The 14,886-nt window shown below is 47.4% G+C and overlaps 1 protein-coding gene across 1 annotated transcript in view; it reads right to left on the reverse strand.

Moving 5' to 3' along the window:
* The window catches only part of CLDN16 (claudin 16), a 7,052-nt gene extending 5,210 nt beyond the window's left edge, over window positions 1-1,842 (reverse strand). Inside the window, exon 1 of the mRNA XM_009708436.1 lies at window positions 1,729-1,842. Within this exon, the coding sequence (XP_009706738.1) occupies window positions 1,729-1,842 (114 nt within the window). The remainder of the gene's footprint in view (window positions 1-1,728) is intronic.
* Window positions 1,843-14,886: the final 13,044 nt, after the last annotated feature.

A 14,886-nucleotide genomic window follows, 5' to 3' on the forward strand; every position in this document is an offset into this window, starting at 1 on the left:
GCTGCCCCCTGGCCGCTTGCTCCTGGGCTGCTCCTCTCCAGTGGGACCACAGCTGCTGGGGGCCAGGATCCAAGCCAGGAGACTCTATACTGGATGATGGAGTTCCTTTCTCCTGAAACCAAAAGTTCCCTGAATTACCCTTTTTTCAGCTGAAAACAGGAGTCATTGTGGACTCCACACCTTTCTGGCTGTGGACAGTTTACCTGCATTCCCTATTTAGGGAGGCAGTGAGTCATTAGGACCATTAAGGAGATCAGTCGGTCAGGTATTAAGGCTGGGGGCGTTTTTCTCCATTATTTAGTATTCACACTCAGAGAAGGAATGTGAGAGTAGTGGCTGCTAATAACCAAACCGGGTGTTAATGGAGCACTTTGTGACGACCCAGCCCAGGTGCCTTTGTGCCAAGAAGACAAGGTTACAGAGCCTCAGGGTAAGGGACTGATTCTTTCCTGGAATCAGGAGCTGGGTTTCCCTCTAAAATCTTACAAATGATGGCACAACCTGAGATCCGTTTGGCTTTTCTGAGTATGCTGATATCTTCAGCTGACTCCAGGTGATTCACAGCTTCCTGAAACAAATCTAAAATATCTTCTAAATTAAGATGATAAATGAAGAGTATTAATCCAGCCAGCCTCAGTGGGTGCACACTGTTTTCCCTGCAAAGAGGCTCACTGGGCAGACACACTGACCATCAGCAGCCTCACAGCACTGGGTTCGTGACCACCTCAGCATCTACAGCCACCTTCCAGGGTGGGACTAGCAGTCAGATGGTCAGTATTTCATGTGGCATAGAGAAAAAAAGGTATTTGTCTTGTAATCACTTTTCACCTTCAAGAAATAATTCATCACTTGATGTGATGCTGCTAAGTGCTGCATTGAAATCACAGAGTGCAGAGGAGCTCTTCTGTTTTCCTATGCTGGACAGCAGGTAAAAAGTTTCCTGCTGGTATATTCAGCCAAACTCTCTGTCTTGGAAGGTGTTTCACCTTCACTGCATAAAGTATCCAGTTTACCAGAGAGCAGATTCCCACACTGCGGACCTGCAGCCTTTAAATATACAGAAAGTGCTGGCTGGCTGCTCTGAGGAGAAAAATAAACTTGCAGCACCAAGTGCTGGAGAAAAGGCAACATTTGGGGTCTGGAGTCTCTGGGGCGCAGCCTGCACGTATGTGGCACTCTGCTCCCTTGTTGTTTGCATTTTACTTTTGCCAATACGTTTCTCCAACATGAGAGTGCTAATGTCTGCACAAGTTCAAGAAAGTATGTTGGAGTGCTGGATCTGATGCCAGTCCCCATGTTCCCCATAAATTTCTGCTAGCCCTACAGCTCAATGGTTCTTCAGAAAAAGACTTGAAAAGCACACGTGTACACGCTGGACTTTTCCACCAAGAAGTCTGACCTACAGAATTAGAAACAACTCCGAAATATCCATGCAGGCTGGAGACGCAGGATAACTATACTCAAGTTCATGCACATTTAAACCTAGAGCCTGTAGACCTTTCCTGAACTTACTAAGTGAGAGCAGAGTCTGGATAATAAAGTCTGACAGAGAGGATTACACAAAATACCACTTTTCCCTTGCTCTTGCCAGAATAATTCATTTCATTTTCATCCACTTTCATCCAGCACAACAGGGATAAAGTACATGAGCTTGGAGCAATGGTGCTGGGAACCAAACTCTAGGACACATTTGTTTTGGCAATCAGGCTCTCCTCACCCTGATCTTACCTCCAGGGAATCATCAGCGTTCACCATCCAGCAGTCTGTCCAGGTAGATGTTATCAAAAACCCAGTAGAGAAAAAAGCAAAAAAACAGCCCACATACTGGAGGAAAAACCTCATGCCAGCAGGTGCTCAGCACATCCAGGGCGGTGAGAAAAAAAGTGCCCAGCCCTTGTTCTTCAACCTGGGCTAGAGGCAGAACCTCACTGTCCCAGGTCACCACCACCCTCTTCCAGTGGCCATGAACAGTGGGAACTTCTTACTTCTGCAGATGCCATCCATTAGTGATGGTGGCAGGAGCAACGCTCACCTGCAGCGAGGACGGGAGGAGGGTGAGAGTGCCCACGGGAGCTGCTGCAGCCAATCCGCCCTGCACAGTCAAAGCTCTTGTCATGCCTGGCTGAAGAGAAATGGGGTTGTGCAGAAGTGGCATGCAGGTAACTGGAGACCTGGACTTGCAAGGAAAACAGATATCATCACAGGTTTTGGCAAAGTAGGAATTAAAAAAGAAGAATCAAAACTTGTTCTTCAGGGCAGAAATTTTGAGCATTGCTAAGGGACACACAGAAGAGCTCTCCTGCACACACAGGTTTATTCCTCTATATGAGTTCATGCCTTAGCAATGAGCAACTGCTAATGGTCAATGGTTTAGTTGACATGGTGGTGTTAGGGCAAAGGTTAGACTCGATGATCCCAGAGGTCTCTTCCAACCAAATTGATTCTGTGATTCTGTGACTCTGTCTTGGTGTAGATCCCAGGTCCTTTGTTTACCCTGTTGGTCCCTGATGCAGATGATCTTTTTCAATGCAGGAATGTCACTAGGAAGGGAAGGGAAAAGGTAGTAGTCATGGGCCTTCAAAGCCAACACCAACAACCATCCCAGCTCAGATATGGAAATGTATTCTGCATTTAAGCCGGACCTAGATACTTCTCATACCCTGGACTTCAATTTGTTCATGGCCTGAGTCCAGCTCCCATGTGGGAATTGAACTTTTCAAGCCGATGCCAGTTTGAGGGGTTTTGTTTGGTTGGATTTTGCCTGCTCACTTACTGTCATCAAAACCTTCCTGTTTTCCTGCAGGGCTCCCTGGGCAAGCCAGGTCACACAGGCTGCTGGAGACAGAAGGATGGGGCCTCTGTAAGGAACCATTCCACTCAATGCCTCCTCTCACACAGCGCTGAGAAACCCAGCAGGGCTCCAGGGCACCTTCCAGGAAAACCAATGGGGAGCAGGACTAGAAATTCCTCCCGTCTCAAAGGTACAAATGCACAGAAACCATCACATCCCCAGTGATCTTTATTTTTTACAAGAGAAGTCATAAGAGACTGGAGACCTGCCTTTAGTGGGCAGGTCTTCAACACAGGGCTGAGGAGCAGATTCTCACTCCGCTTCAGCTCTGCTCGCAATCTGCTTTCCCAAACGGATGATGTCTGTCATCTCAGCTGCCACCCCCAGATGGAGCCAACCGGTGCCTTTACAGAACTGCTCAGAGCTTGCTTTCTCTTCTCCGAGATTTCCCTCCAAATGCACCAGCAACAAGTTTATTATTCCTACAGTATATAACCCGTATAATTCCCATCACAACCTCATGAGGCAGTTTTACTGTCAGAGTCAACAATCTTTTGCTTTGATCCCAGGATCACTCTGTTCCTCAGAGGTCACACCACAGAAGAGGTCCTCAGCACAGGCCTTGGAGACACTGGGTAGAGAACAAAAGTCCCAAGTCAAAAGGTCAAGGTCTGCAGGACTCTCTGCTGCTTTAGCTTTTCTGCTCTCTTGTTTTCTAATTCCATTCTTAGAAGCTGATGAGTGAGGAGCTTTTCTTCTTCCTTCTCTGCCAGATGCATGTCTCGATACAGTTCTGCGGGTATGATGCTTTCTGCTGCATTTTCTGGCATCCAAGTGTCTATGTAAGGCAAAAACACCCATGGTCTTCACTTCATGGCTTTCTTTGACAAAGGTAGAGTTGTGTTTCCAACAGTTCTGACCCACAGGGACAGGGTATTGGCCATGCAGGTCCCATAAAGTGTAATGACTTTCATTAGCCGCATAGGTATAGATTGCATTGATATGAGACAGGTACTGATAATATACATCGTCTTCCTATGCTTGTCTTGCACTGTGTTGATTAACCCGTGGCTGTACCAGTTTTCAAAACAAGGTATCCTAGCCAGTTGTTATCAGCCATAACTCAGAAAAGTGGTGTGGTGAGCTCAGAAAAGGCCTGGAAATCCTGAGAGTGCCTTCCACAAACAGAATTAAGTTCATCAGAGGTGTCAAGAGCAGAGTTTTACAATAGCAGAGAATTAGCCAGCAAATGTATTATAGCCGTAGGGATCTCCCTGCCTTCTTGTTCTGTCCTGCACCCAAATACAAGACTCTTTCAGGGAGGATAAGCCCAGCTGGGGAGAACAGGGCCATTTTTCCTCATTCGGTGCATGGTGAAAGTGTGCCCAATACAAGCATAACTGAGGTAGAAAGCAAAAAGCTCCCAGGGTAACAGCAGGACCATGCTATTAGCCCAAGTGGTGTTTCTAAGCTTTTGTAATGGGCACATCATACTCTGTTCTTCCAGCTTAGCACATTAGATGTCCATGCATGTCAGCCCAAGGACCAAATTCCACTAAGGGGTGAAGGCCGCGTGTCCAGGTGCCAGTGCTGCCTGTGCTTCGTTCTGTCTCTCCATAGCTGTCACAGCAGTCCTGGCAAAGTCTTGTTTATTTTCCACATGCCCAGCAATTCGTATTGCTGTCCCAGCTCCATCCACCTCCCTGTGTTCACCCTCCCTGCAGGGCAGGGAAGCTGAGTGACCTTTCCTGGAGCTGGATGCCAACGCTTCCCTGGCTGTGAGTCACCGGGACACGGGAAGTGGCTTCACACCAGCCATTTGCATCCAGATCAAGAGCATCCTGGCCTTGGCAGCAAAGCAGGTCAGGATCCTCCAGTTTTCCCTGGTGTAAGACTGCTCCAGAGCACGCAACACAATGAAGAAGGTTTGTGATTTTCATCTGACAGAAAGGCTGATCCAATATCTGGTCCTTCTTTAGGTCCATGTTGCCAGACAGTCCCATGGAAACTGCTGGAGTTACTAGAAAGAATACAATATTCTTATTCAGTAGAAACTGGCAAGGTATATATTTGATACTCTTTATTTAAAACAAGTCAGCATCTTTGTAAAGCAAAGTCTGTAGCAGTTTCTCATCATACTCTGCTTTTTTAGCATGACAGATATCCCCTCAGGTTCGGAAAACAGCTCTCCCAAAACAACCTCCCAAGATGTCTTTGTATAGCCTAAAACCTGGCTGACATGACTCAGTGTAGCTTTCAAATGGATTTGTAGGCTGTACTATATCTGTTAACTGTACCTCATTCTCTTGGCTAACTTAACATTTGCAGTACTTTGACACTAACAAAAGCCTTAGGGTATCCTAATACTTAATTATCAGAGCTTGGCCTTGTAAGGCTCTTAAACTGCGTGGTATCAATGCAGCATAGCTTTGCTAATGTAACAGTCTTATCACCTCCACACACTCCCAGCTGAGAGACGAATGCACCATGGGTCGATTGCTTTTATTACTCATTAACACAAGGTGGTCTGTGCTCTCTGTTAAAGCCAAGCTGTCATGTTACAGAGAGCGATAGAAACTACTGCCAGTCTTGGGAGGATCATCGCTGGTTTTCATACCTCTACCTACAAGACCATTCTTGCAGCAACAGCCCAATGAAGTTGTAGTTCTGTGAGTGGGGAAGGGTTGTGTCTTCCCTTTACTTCCACCGTGTCTAACACATAGTGTGGCAGAGGGCCTTGAGCAAGAAGGAAGTGGTGATGCTGCACGTTAATGCACCAAATATGGACCTAACAGCAAGCAAGCAAGCAGTCAGTGAGGCGACTGTCGTGTTCAGGGCCAGGGACTTGTCCAGTGGGCACAGCTCAGGGGCCAGAGGTGATGGAGAGCTTCAGGAGGGGTTTCCCAGCTGCTGAGGAAGACTCCATGGGCTTGTCTGCCCAACCTTTCCCACTCCTCCCTCCTGGTTGTACCCCCTCCATTTTCCTGCTTCATACACCACCGTCCATGGCCTCTAAGTGTCTTCACCTCCAGAGCAGTGCTCCTTGGACATGAAATGCGTACACACATGAATCACAGAGCAGTGTGTGTCAGCTCTAAGGTACCACTCCAGCCATGCTCACATGGTCACAAACCCCCTAGGATTTAGCTTGAATTTAGCTAGGTAACACCACGGAAAACAGTAAGACTTCTGAGCAACCTGTGACTTTTCAAGCAGGCAATAGATAGAATTAAAAGAAAATCAGAAAGCAAAGGCATTTTCTAGCAGATATGAGCTTAAAGGATTGGTAATTAAAAAACTCTGTGTGTGTGTGTGTATGAATACTATACACACAGGTATGATGCTTGCCTACACTCCTTTAAAACAGTTTTTTCAATCACTCCAATGCAATAAATAATAAAATAAGCATTTCAATACAGTCTTTCCAGGCTTTCAAAGTACCATGCAACATCTCTTCAGTACAATAAATTTTGTTTTATAGCTGCCTATGAAATCCCACACCTGAGAAACACCTCATCTCAACGCTGTATTACTAACCCCATTTTAGAGCTGGGGAAACCGAGGCACTGACGAAGTGCCTTCGACGGAGAGCAAGGAGTCACAGCCCCGCTCCTCTGTGGCAGCGGGGCAGCACTCTCTGCATGGGCGTGGTAAGATCCATATCGGTGAAAACATGCGTGACCACTCGGGTTTCCTGAAAGCAGCCACCGAGAACAAGCAGTGCCGTGGCTGCATACCAGCTTCATGCAGGCGTGTATAGGCAGAGGAGCTGGGCAGTGGATTAGACACACCTTTGCTCGGCATGTCAGTAGTTCCAGTGAATAGCCCTCGTCCCCAAGCACCCCGGGGGCTGTTGATGCCCTGCCACGTCCCAGCGGCGTCATCCTCATCCAAGCGTGTTTCCTAGCGTGAGCCTGAACTTTCCCATGCCCTGATGCAAAAGTGATAAAATGTGATTGAAACACAAGGTCTGTGCCACTAATAGCAGTCGTGCAGGAAGGGAAGGGAGAGCAAGATGAGTATTTAGCTCTTTTTGCAGTACCAGAGAAAAGCAAAGGAAGAAAGGTTCCTGTAGTGGAAGGGGTTTGCATTGTGTCTGTGCTGTGGCAGCTGCTTCTCAGGAACTCAACTCACCTTAGGCTAAGTGAAAGGGGCCGTTGTACGTGCGCTTCCCTCTGCAGGCTCTCCTGGCTGAAATCCAGCCCCTCTTGTGACTCACTTCACAAGAAACATCCGCTTCAGACCTCTGTGCCCCTCACTCCTATTCACCAAGCTGCTTATCAGAGAGTGATGAAAGACCCTCTAGGAGAGTTTGGTAACAGGATGTTTGATCTGCTCTAAAAAGGAAAGGAGGGCAAGAGCTGAGGCTCGGAGAAAACAGTTACTGCTGTGATTTACAGCCCATGAGCGCGGGACAGTTTGGGGACCTGGTTAGTGAGTGTGGGTCAGGTTTGGGTATGGGATCTGCAAGGAGTTTCCCTGCAGAGCTCTAGGGCTGCAACTCTTAAAATCAGTGTCTGCCCACCTGCCTGTCACCAATCCTTAACCACACACTCGCTGTCCCCTCCTGTTTAATACCCCGCATCCAAGCTGCACATCAAATGCTGCCCAGAGCTGGTGTAGAGTGACCCCCAGGTCTTTTCCCCCCAAGGCACTGTACCTTCTGTGTGCAGCCAGGCTTCGGCAAGGGGGAGAAGCCTGCTGCAAATGCCCCAAAATCTCCCACGAGGTCACCCCCTCACTCCAGTGCTCTCCCTGCACGGATAGGGGACAGGGCAGGGATGCCTCCACCCCTGCCACCGAGTAAACTGGTGTGAGCAGAGCCCCTCATGGCTCACATACACACCATCACGCTCTGCCTTCACCTTGCAGCCAAGCTGTGCTGTAGGCTGGAGGACAAAACCATGGAGGAAGATGAGGGAGGAAGGGGAAGGACAGCCTAATCCTTCTTGGAAACTCCCTGAGGAATGGGGAGACATGGGCAGAGCTGCAGTCCCAGCTGTTGGACAGGAGATAACAGAGGGTGACTCCAGCCTCTGGTGCTCATCTTGCCCAAGGCATTTATAGAGGGAATGTCTTCAGAGGCCTCCTCTTCTCTTCTCTTCTGTCTTCTGCGCTGTCCTCTCCCCCACATCGGAGTCTCTCTGTGCACTAGGAGAGGAGAGCACAGCGTGTCCTTTCCCTCTATCTCCTATTCCATCCTTATTCCGCCCCGGTGGTTGTGGTTGATGTAGGGCTTGGTTTCCCTTTCTGTTCTTTATGGAGATGTGCTGTTCCTCATCTAAGCTCTCCCAAGGAGACCGTCCCTCTGCCTGCTTCTGGCTTAGGCTTCATTCGCGCCTTCTTTGTCAACAACACAGGGTGTGGGCTTTACCCAAGTGCTCCCGAATCACCCGTCAGCAAAGCCTCTCTGTACATCCAGCTTAAGGAAGAGTTTTCATGAGACACAGCTGTGAAAGAAACACCTCCAGCCTCTGGCCTGCAGCCAGATAACTGGGGTTATAAACTCCCTCTAGGCATTGAAATATGACCTTGGGTTGCCAATGTGCTCTCCCAATCCTAACGATAAAGGGTGTGCTAGAAAGCCCAGGGGAGAAGCTCCTTCCCTTCTCCTCTGCCTTGCACACACATGCATGCACAAGCTCTGCTTCCAGTGCAGTCTTGCACTTAGCAAAGGATTTTCAAAAGTTTCATTCCCATTTAGGCACTAGAATAACTGGCCACATTTAAAGACTTCTTTAAATGTTTGACCCTGCTCCCTGCTGGAAGATCCAGCCACGTGTATCACAGCAGCAGCTACTCAGTGCTTCAGAAATAGCTGGCTCTGATTTCAGTGTCTTAAAGGGGACTGAAGCATATTGAATATCAATACTTACAAATCACATCCTACTGCCCGTCTCACTTTCCAGAGGCAAGTGCTCGTTGGAGGATGGTTGTACAGGGTCAGCATATCTGTGAGGATGCTGAGCAATATTGTTCACGGATTCTGGCCTGTCATAAAATTTCCTACAGCACAGTAATCTCTGTATATTGAATTGTTCCAACATCCAAGTGCATCCCAAACAGGTTAGGTCTTATAGATCCCCAGAGGAATTCCTGGCAATACGTGGAAGGGACTAAGGTCAGCAACTTCAAAAAAGACCTGAAACCTCATCTCCTAGCCTTTACATTGCCCCTGAACAGTCTGATCTACAAGTCTTGCAGCAGTTTACAGCAGAGCCTTTCTAGGAAGGACCCTGGATCACTTTATCTTCCCAGCACCGATTATCTGACATGTCATAAGGGCTGAGGAAATGGATAGAAGTTGTGACCAGGCACAAAAAGGTGAGACATAGCCATACCCTAGGATGGGAATCTTTGAGTAATCTCTAAAATGCTGAATACAGCTTGGGCTTTTCCTTGACATGAAGGATGCCCCAAAACCAGACTCACAGGTACTTGAGCTTGATGGCCTAGTTGCTCACTAGGTGAGCACCATAAATAGTGGTAACTCTGGCTTCATGGAGGTAACTCTGTCTTCAGTATTGGCTTAACAGCTGTTCCTGCAGAGGACTTCAGATCTAGTCATTAGGCATCTTCTCTTCTTCTTCCTTCTATCTGTTTGTTATATCATTCCAATGCCCCCTCCTTCCTTCACCTGATTTCAGGAAGAACGACCTGACGCTCTTGCAAAGAGGAAAATTTTTCAGCGGTGATCCTGAAGGTGATCAGATTCTTGCCAGTCTCAGGAAATTCATTCCATAATTAGGCCATCAAGCTCATGCATGACCATAGACACCACCCATGACCAAGTCCCTGGTGGTGACTTGGTGAGATATGGGTAGAAATGTGATCCTTACTATAACTGGTCCCTGGAGGATCGGGACCAAGACCTTGCAGGCATCAGGAACATGGTGAGAGCCAACAGGATGGCTGGATACCAAGGGTTAGATCTTCACAGAGCCCATTTCCTGGAAGATCTGAGAGATGTTTTCCTAATTGCACTTCCATGTGCAGAGCTGGAAACTCTGTGCAGTTAAAAACTCTTCCATGGATGGTACCAGGGATGAATTTTATCTTGTCAGGACCTTGGTGCACATCTCTCATGGCTCATGCACTGAGCATCACACTCTCACACACACACAGAGATCTGACTCTCTTGCCCTCTCAGTCAGGCCTGGGTCTCACTGATTCTCATTGCTTCCCCCTCTCCTGCCCTGGGACTCCGACACCAGAAGCTGCTGTGCTCCACCTGGGCCCAGTGGCACACGGTGGGTAAAGTAGCCACATTTTGTGGTTGACCCTTCCAACAAGGCACACTCTCCACCTGCTGCTTCAATGTTGAGCCTCTTCCCTAGATGCCCCACCACATCTGTCCCATCATCTGACACTAGGATTAGTTTCATACATTTTGAGAAAGACATTTGTTGATAATATGACATAGAGCTACCTTCTATCGACAGCATGCAGAAGCAAGTTTAATAACCCCTTGCTTTTCCCACCATTGCCTCTCTAGTACTGTGAAAATCACTGTTTCCATTAATTTGATTGTGTCTGACTTTTGTTTTCTATCTGGCCTCTGGTACAGAATGTCCAGTGAAAGAACAATCCTAAAATAGAAAAATTGAAAGCAAAATAAATCCTACCGAATGGGTCAAATCTCTTGGCCTCCACTGGATGGGTTTCATGCCAGGGAATCTCTATCAGAGCTTCCAATATCGCTTTGGAAAACAACACGTGAGCGGCCAAATGCCAGACCACCTTTATTTCTCAGCAGCTTGCTGCCTTGCGCAGACAAGCCCAGCGATCTGAGAGCTGTGGGTAATGACACATATGGTACAGCTTTATACATGCCAAAACCACTTGTTTACAGACGGGAATGATTTCAGTGTTTTGGGGCGTTTTGAGGGACGGTCTAGGGCCTTGTGGTCATTTGTGGGTTGCTGATTCAGGAGAGGAGGAAAAACAAAGGCAACAGGTGAAAACCAAGAAGACAAGGAGAAGACTCAATCCCTGCCAGAACCCTCAGCGGAGGGTGGTTTGGAGGAGAAGCCAGGAGTTCAGCCAGCCTCCAGCCTCACGCCAACTTCAGTGTGTTACATATAAGCACATTTTAACTAGAGCCAGATGAAATCCATCATGTGAAGAGTAGACTGAAACTACTCCCAAAACTGTAGCTTTGTTAGAGTCAGTGAGGAAACATGAATGTTTGAATGACTGCAAGAAGAAGGTTGATTATTAGCTTGGTTTATCTCTGGCAGATTAGGAATTCCAGATCATGTCTGCTGACCAAACACAGAGAGGTTTATGGTGTTTCTGACCCCCAATATTTGAGAAGGAATAATTCATACAGCCCATTTTAAATCCAGTTTTCACAATATATTCCCTGTGTGTAGTCAGCCTCAAATAAGTCCAGTCAGTCTCTCTAACTGATGCTGCCTCCATCCACCACAAATTTCAGTTCCAAAGAGGAAATCTAAGCTTTCCTCCTGGAAATGGAGATTTCAATTCGGGTGTGCAGGGAAAAGCTCTGGTTTTGGTGCTATTCACTATCCTCTTGCCTTTTAGGCAATAAGAGTCATTTGGAGGAGCTCCAAACAACCTTTTTTAAAACTTTGTACTGAATGGTGGTCCTGCAACAGTGAGCAGCTGATGAAGGGTTAAGCTTTCTTTGTGCTGCTGTGCTTTGCAGCCCTGCAAGCTGTGATCTTTGGCTGCTTCAGCTGCTACCATGGTCTGCCCCTCACTGCAGACTGGGTTGGACGCAATCCTGACTAATCCCAGGGAAGATTTGCAGCCGTCTTAGATTCTTCTGACATCTGGGCAAAGACATCTGGGCGCTGCCTGCAAAACAGTGCTTGGAGCTAAGGTTCATCAGGGGTGTTTCTCCTGGATGGATGGGGGAGTAAGTGGGAGAGAGAAAAGAAAAGGCATCCTGCAGATGAACAACAAAGTCATTTTAAGGTTTTTCTAGGCAATGTAAACTAGAGCTAAATGCATGTGGTCCCACCAGTCTGCCCTTTTTCCACAGAACCTTGAAGACATCAAATGAAACAGCAAGTCATAGGGTTCAAAAGAAACAAGATATTGTACTTTCCTGTGAAACAGAATAAACCTGCAAAACTCCTTGCTGCAGGATGCTGCAGGTGCCAGAAGTTTCAAAAAATAAACAGCCACATTTATGGAGGAAAAATCCAGTGAGCAAATTAAAGTTAAAAGTATTGGCACTGGCTCAGGGCACATTCAGGCATAGATCAGGGCGGGCTGTAACACATTTTGGGGTAGTGTCACTAGGTGCTTTTATTATTCCCTAGCTCTACAACTGGCTGCCACCAGAAACAGGGGGCTGGGTTGACGTTTGGTCATTCCCATTTTATGGTCCAGATGTGGAGCTTGTGTCTTCACTCTGAAACTGGGATCATGCAGCTGTGCCTGCTCTGCGCACCTGCCCATACTTATAATTAATAATCAGAATGAGATGTTTCCCCTTAATACATCAGTTTTAGCTCAAGGATTAATTCAGGGCAGCCTGGGAGCCAGCTTTAGGGAATGCCAGGACAGAGGATCACACACAACCCTGTGTTCTTCAAACACAGGCATTGCACAGTGAGACCTTCCCTGAGAAACATCTGAGAGAAGAGGAAAGCAGGTTGCTCACCTGCAAGTCCTGGCAAGTGTTAAAGCTTGGTTTTGCCAGAAAAGGAAACAGGTATCATTTACTACCCACGGAGCACAAATCTCTGCTGAGTACGGAGGTGAGGCTGCTCGTCTGACTAACACCCAAAGGAGCAATATGACCAAAGTGTTAAGCATTTGCTCAGTGCAGCAAGGACTGTTGCACATGAGGACAATCTCTATGAACAATTAGAGGAGTCTGTCTACCCGCAGACTAAAACATCCCAGTTTGATTTCAGTAACTGTCTATGTACATGCCTCTTCTCACTTGATCCTGCTTTTGTAAAGGGCAAAAAATGAAGACTCAGATGTTTACTTAAGAGCAGGCCAGTCACTAAGGACTGTCAGTACTGGAGTACCTTTAGCCTAGAGAATACAGAGGAGATGATTGCAACATCTTGGATAAACCCAGGTTTTTCAGCTAAGACTAATGATCTGAAGGAATGGTATTTCCCCAAAAGTCAGGCAGAAAAAAATACATGAAAATAGAGTGAAAACTCTTTGGGACTTCCAGTGAAAAAAAGAATCTCAGGTAGAGGAGGAAAGGCAGTGATTATTGAGTAAAAAGAGGGTTTATTTTGCCCATTGAACCAGTGCAGAAAATCATCGAAAGAGAAGAAACAACATATTTCATGTCTCTAAGAAAGGAAGGAAGTCCAGAAGAGGAGACTTGATGCTCTTAGGGATGCTGTAAAATTCTCCACAAATTCCAGAGCGCTGAGAACACTGATGAGTGATGAAGGAGAAAAGCAGAGTTTCAATGTTTATCTTGCTCTGTAAATTCCTTGTGATGTCCACAGAAAGAGTTGCTGAGTTTTGAAATCTTTCATGAACTGTGAGTAATAAGTATCAGCTTCAAATTGCCCCTAGAAAACAAAATATAAATTGGGTGTTCACGAAGCTAGGACTCTGTGCATGAGGTGTTTATATGGGTTGTCAGGGGTGTTCAATAGTCAAAGAGATGCGAGCAACTTGTCTTCAAGCTCTCACTTCCACAAAGCAAGATGCAGGCACAGAACTTGTGCCTAGAAAGTGTGCACAAAGGCACAGAGAAGAGCCTGTGCTGCAGCCTACATGGACTATGGGAGGTCCAAGAGCACATGGGTGTATCTCAGTACTGCCCTTCATCAGCTTTGTTTGACCCAAGGCCACTCTGTCATGCATTCACCCAGTAACACTGCCCAGGGCAGCACCCATCAGGACAGAGGAGCAACGGGACGGTTGTACAGCCCCTCAGGAACACAGCACGCATCTCCAGGCAGCTGTAGACTGTAATCCCACAGCACGCCTCACAGAACAAGGCTGCCTTCAAGTCTAAGATCCATGGCCTTCTGGAATGGGAAGAAACTGAGGATGCATGGTGCCCTACCGTATGTCCAAGCAGTCAGACTCACACTATGGACAGATTTGGCACTAACTGGCCCAAAGATGCCACCAGGACACACCCTAAGCCCAGCTTTTCCCAAGTACAGGGTGGGCATGGATTGCGTTCCTTCCAAGAGCCAGCAGCATGGTCAGAGTACTACATCATACAGCACATGCCTGCATGCCTGCCACACGCATTTCTTCAGGACCACACTCGATGTCCCTCCCAGTGCAACTGCAATCGAATCGTTGTCACCCAGGACTCCTCCCTGTCCTCTCCTAGAAGGTTCAGTAGAAAGCCCAAGTCCTTCACACACAAAACAGCTCTGTTCCCCCTCTTGGCTGTTTGCAGCCTGTAGCCAAAGGATTTAAACCTGCTTAGAGTGTCTTTGGAACTTGTTCCCCTGTCCAGAGCTGACCTCACACTGCAGGAGTCAGTGAGGAGGTGCCTGATCTGTCTGGGGGGTGGCAGGAGGGTCAGGAGAGGGGTGAGTCAGTTCAGCTCTCTGAAGCACCTGAGAACACTACACATTCCTTTGCAGACGGACATTATCGGACTGATATGACTACCCAATGATCAAATCCAGACACTCCTAACTCTGCTCTCCTCAGGTTCGCATGGGTTTCTGCCCTGCCTCTTCATGAGCCAAGGAACGGTTCCTCCCAGGGACCAGCTCCAACAGCCAGCACCATGCTGGTTTCTCTACTCCCTGTAGCAGAGTTCTTGATGAATACACAGAGGGATGCATCTACTTTGTTATCTCCGCATTACCAAAGAAAACTTTGCTGCTTTCGTCTTCTTCACTCCCAAAGCTATTAAACTGGGGACTACAGAGACCCAGAAAAACATCATTTCTTCAGCTGCAGATTCACAGCTCCCTGATTCCTTCAAAAGTGAAAAAGGACGCAACTGGAAAAATTTGCTACCAGGTAACTAGGATGGATTTCGTCACACCAGCTCTGCTGCCCAGATATTGGGGACCGGCAGCCGCAAGTGTTTTCAGAGCAAACCAGCCTTGCTTTGTCTCTGCCCGGTGTAGCGAGATTGCAGTTGCTTTTCTTCCCTTTGACACCCC

The sequence above is a fragment of the Cariama cristata genome, unplaced genomic scaffold (assembly GCF_000690535.1).
Source record: "Cariama cristata isolate BGI_N322 unplaced genomic scaffold, ASM69053v1 scaffold20389, whole genome shotgun sequence".
Taxonomy (NCBI): Eukaryota; Metazoa; Chordata; class Aves; order Cariamiformes; family Cariamidae; genus Cariama; species Cariama cristata.